The sequence below is a fragment of the Brachycentrus maculatus genome, unplaced genomic scaffold, assembly GCF_059751285.1.
Source record: "Brachycentrus maculatus isolate JH-2025_06_01 unplaced genomic scaffold, ASM5975128v1 h1tg002108l, whole genome shotgun sequence".
Classification (NCBI taxonomy): domain Eukaryota; kingdom Metazoa; phylum Arthropoda; class Insecta; order Trichoptera; family Brachycentridae; genus Brachycentrus; species Brachycentrus maculatus.
Genome location: NW_028282637.1, coordinates 1 through 5,057, shown reverse-complemented (window position 1 = coordinate 5,057; position 5,057 = coordinate 1). Strand labels below are relative to the sequence as shown.

Below are 5,057 nucleotides of genomic sequence, written 5' to 3'. Positions count from 1 at the left end.
TACTTCTATTCAATGACTGATTATATATTGTTTTTATTTCTTCATCACATAGGACAGTATGCTGCAATTATACTGCAAACCAACTTAAGAGATATACTGCTTTATAGATATATAATATGCTTAAAATTTAAATTGGATATGAAACCGCATAGTAGTGCTGAGAGTAATAGCAATGATCCATTTATAATAAAGATGGATATTTAAACTTAGTAACGCGAAGAAAAAAAGGGTGGTGGGAAAGCTAGAGTTAAGGTTGCCATTCGAGTGCGCCCGTTAATTCCGAAGTAAATTGCGAATAGTTAAAACACGTGCGTTGAATTTCGGAAAAATAATTAAATCATTCTCGGCAAAGATAGAAACTATAAGTTCGATCATGTATTCCCTGCTGAGGCTGAGCAAAAGAGCGTCTATGAAACATGCGTCAGAGAACTAGTCCTAGGGTGCTTTGAGGGCTACAACGCCGCAATTTTGGCATACGGGCAGACCGGCAGTACACTCTCATTATATTAAGGCGGCAAGACATTCACCATGGGAACAGCTCTGAACACGCTGACCAGCCCCAAAGAACAAGGAATTATCCCCAGAGTCATCCAATAAATTTTCCAGCAAATCAAGGAACGCGACAAGAAAGCATAATTTATCATAAAGGCCTCGTTCCTAGAAATATATAATGAACATATTCTGGATCTGTTGACGGATCCCAGCTAGAAAAATCATAAGTAACTCATATTTTATCATTAGAAATCGAGATGAGCTGATTACCATTCGAGAAGAAAAAAATGGCTCCGTGAGTTTGGTCAATGCCACAGAGGAGGAAGTCACCAGCAGCGAGCATATGATGGATTTGCTGGAAAGAGGAGGATATCATCGAACGACGGCTTCTACTCTCATGAATGATGCCTCTTCACGCTCGCATGCTATATTCACGATATTCATTGAGCAGCACAAAATCGATGATCTGTACAAAAACGAGTAAAAGAATTCCAAAGCCGTTCATAAAAATAGTTAAGTCGACGATGGTTTCATGACTGCGAAATTCTTCTTTGTTGATCTAGCTGGTTCCGAACGAGCCAAGAAGACCGGTGCTACAGGGGCCACCCTAAAATAAGGAATCAACATAAATCTTGGGCTGCTAGAGTTAGGCAATGTGATTTCGGCATTGGCCACAATAGAAAAGAAACAAGATCAATTTATCACCTATCGAAATTCAAAATTAACGAGGATCCTGCAAGAGTGTTTAGGTGGCAATTCAAGCACATACATGATCGCTTGTGTAAGTCCAGCGTAATCGAACTTTGAAGAATCTTTAAACACTCTTAAATATGCGAGCAAAGCTATGAACATCAAAAACAAGCCCATCAAAAATATAGACCCTCACACAGCTCAGCTCACTCAACTCAAACAGAAGATTCATGAGCTCGAAGTATAAAATCGGAAATTAAAGAGCCTACTATCCGAAAAAGGCATCCCAATTTAATAGCGATCATTGACACAATCGCCTGACATTGTAGCAGAGGAGTTAAAGAAAATGAAAAAAATATATTTAGGAGTGGAGAAGAAGTATTAAGACGCAGTGGCTGAGCTGCGAGAATAGCGAAAAAGCAAGGGACAAATCTAAATGCAATTGTATACGACTCGCAGAGAAAGAGACATGATGTCCTTGAAACTAGAATAGCTAGGCGTTCCGGCAAAGTTCAACGAGGCTCACGAGCAGACAAGCTAAAAACTCGGAATATTGAACGAGCTATCCGATAAGATAGACAAGCTCGAAGGACACATCCGAGATAAATAAAAAATAAACAGCGAGCTACAAAGATAGTACGCAAAGGCTGAAGAGAATAGCGTAAAGGATGAGAAGCTGTTGATTGCGAAGAACACTGCTATTTATGAGTTGGTGAAGCAAAATTAAACATTGCGAAAGAGTATTACGATGCTGAAAAGTCAAATCGTTCAACTTAATAGTGCTCATATATCCTAAAAGAAGTAGTAATAGAGCAATATGGACAATATCCACGATTAATCAGCCGAGCTGGGTCTCGATTAAACCATGATAGACGACCTTCCAAACTGTCTCGAACTACTTCCCCCCTAAACTCTCGAATTAATCGCTCCATAGCTTCAAGAGCACGAACAAAGGTTCCATAAACAAAGTCTACAGACTTCCGAGCAACTGCAATCGATTTCACAGTTGCTCCAAATGAAGCAGCAACATATGGAATAAATATCGAACTCACAGATAAACTTATAATACCAATTAATCTAGGAAATGAAGGAGTAATACCATACAAAGATTGCGATGCTTGAGAAGGAGAAGAGCCAACTCATAAAAATGAAGGATGAAACATCGTCATTGAATCCCCAAGAAAAGAACAAGTTTGTGAACAGAATATAGAACCTGGAAGTGGAGTTGAAATAGTTCAAAAAGAAAGCTCGTGAGCAAAAGAATCTAGAGAAGCTTGTCGGCAATCAATCTGATAAACTGCAGGATCTTTCGACAGAAATAAAGAAGTTCAAGATGCAGAAAGGGTAGCTGGCTCGCAAACTCAAGGAGGATAAAGATGATTTCAATAAATTCAAAGCCAACAAAGTGAAATAGCTGCTCAAAGAAAAGAAATCAAACATCAAAAAGGACGGCTAAATCAAGAAACTCAATTTTGAAAACAAACGCAAGTCACAGGCTGTGAAGAAAAAGCAAGAAGAACTAAACCGAGCAAAACGTATCAACTAGACACTTAAGAATATTGTAAAGACGCCTGCATTCAACAAGAAATCAAAAACTTAAATGAACCCCTCGACTCCTGCGATTAATAAGGTTCCTCTTATCACTAACGCGAACACCAGCGACTCTATTCTCACATAAGGAAAATGCCAGGAGCACACCTAGCATATAATAAAGCTCATTCTTTCCGAAATAGACCAATAGAAAGTAATCTCAAAATACGAAAACAAACTAAAATAGTTAACATCCGAAATAACTTAACTCCTAAACGAGGACTCACAAATGAAATTGAAACTGTAGCGTATCCTAGTAAAGTAATAGAACTTTAAAAATGAGTAAGAGCTAACAGAATTCGAAGAAGAGCAGAAGTAGACATTACAATTGAATTTGAATGACCTAAAGGAGAGGCTAGCTAATGCTGAGGAAAGCTTTTCCTTTTGTAACCAAAAATATAACTAGTTGCTGGAAGTCAATTCGGAAATATTCTTCGATATCGACACCGAAATATTCTATCGAAAAGAGTACGATAATTTGGAGGGCGTGCAGATGTTTATTAAAGCAGTCATGGTATCACTAAGGAATATACTTACTGATAACTACTCCTTGTATGAGAACAAGGAATCCATGGAACTGCAGATCACTAACTTGAAAGAAACTATTGCAGAACTGAGAGAAAAAGGGCAATCGCTTCAAACTGAGCATCAACATACCCTTCAAAAGCTTCGTGAGTAAATGCTTACCAGATACTATTCAAATAACGGAGGAGAGGAGTAATCAGCGTCAACTCCACTTTCGATAAACAATTACAAGCGCATGGAATAAAAAGAGAAGAAGAATTTATAAAAGAAAATCGGAGATCTTACAAAAACGAATAGGCAAATAAGCCATGAAGTTGAGCTATGGAAGAGGAAATGCTCTGTTGTTCAGGATAAATATCAGAGCATCAGGAGTCTGCTGAGCAAGGATAAGAATATCGGGCTCACCGATAAAGACAAGGTCAGTGTTGGCGACTAGAAGAAGCGAGGAAATAATAGCAAAGTATCGAATATGCTCGATTAGATCAATGATCTGACTGCTCTAGCGAACCAACTGGATATGAAATTTAGGAAAAACCCAAGTGGGCACGAAGACTCGCTGTAAAAAAGATAAAAGTAGAAGATTGTTGAAGATAATGGCTAGAGAAACGAGTCAGATTACAGCACCAATCAATGGCAGTGCCTAGGGAAGATAGATGCGCACAACTCATCGGTGCTCTCGATTGCCACCCACGCCAATATGCTCATTTCAACCAGCACCAAAAGCCTGAAAATTTGGGATTTATAAACCAGCAAGATCATATCAGACTTATCAGGTGCTCATCTAACTGGATTAGTCAAATACGTTTTAGTCGATCCCGAAAGAAACATTATGCTCACAGCCTGTGAAAAAGTAGTAACCATTTGGGATCTGATTACTCTCAATGTTTAGTGCTCACTGAAGGCTCACAAAGATGAAGTAAGGACGATGCATATTGCGAATGATCTGTTGTTCACTGGAGGGAAAGGTCTAGCCAATAGTGGCAGTCTTCTAATGTGGGATTTAAGATGTCTAGACCCCAACAAGCCTCAGGAGGAAAAAGAAAGAAACCAGGACATCTTCACCTTCGTACTTTCTATCTTATTCTAGGCATCAAACGATAAGATTCTTTATTATGGCACTCGCAATCATCATGTTCGCAGACTCGACATGAGCACTCTCTAGGTGTTGTCACCATTCGAGCCCCCGCATATGGACACAGTCACGGGTTTGGCTGTTCTTGGCGATCGTATGGTGAGTGGATCAAAGGATAAGAACCTACGCTTGTGGGGTTTGGACCATTCGATCGGCAATCTCAAGAGCACAACGCATGCATTCAATGATTATGTCACAACCGTCAAGGGTACGCATTTATTGTTATTACAGCTGATCACTTTTTACCAATGTTCTATGCTGGATCAAAGGACGGGCAAGTAAAGGTGGGGCACGTTCGTAATGACCGCATTGTTTTCCATGGAGGAATACTGGCTCACAATCAATCAGTCAATGCAATCAGTCCTCTCGAAGATAGCAGCACTGTTGTGACTGCCTCTGCAGACAAGACGATAAAGGTGTGGAGATCGACTCCTGAGACGATGTAGCGAATGTAGAAATAATTTTTATGAACTGATATTATACATTTTGTATCATATAAATTGTCTGCTGTTTCCATTATTTCTCGCATTTTAAGAATAGCGCTTAACACTTGGGGTTGGGGTTGGGGTTGGGGTTGGGGTTGGGGTTGGGGTTGGGGTTGGGGTTGGGGTTGGGGTTGGGGTTGGGA

At 39.7% G+C, this 5,057-nt stretch overlaps 1 protein-coding gene across 1 annotated transcript; it reads left to right on the top strand.

Annotated features, from left to right (window-relative positions):
• Positions 1–528: 528 nt before the first annotated feature.
• Positions 529–1,818, top strand: LOC148298398 (chromosome-associated kinesin KIF4B-like). The gene is given in 2 exon segments (XM_088276899.1): positions 529–703; positions 1,173–1,818. Coding segments are annotated over 2 exon segments (432 nt in total). The 3' UTR covers positions 1,430–1,818.
• Positions 1,819–5,057: the final 3,239 nt, after the last annotated feature.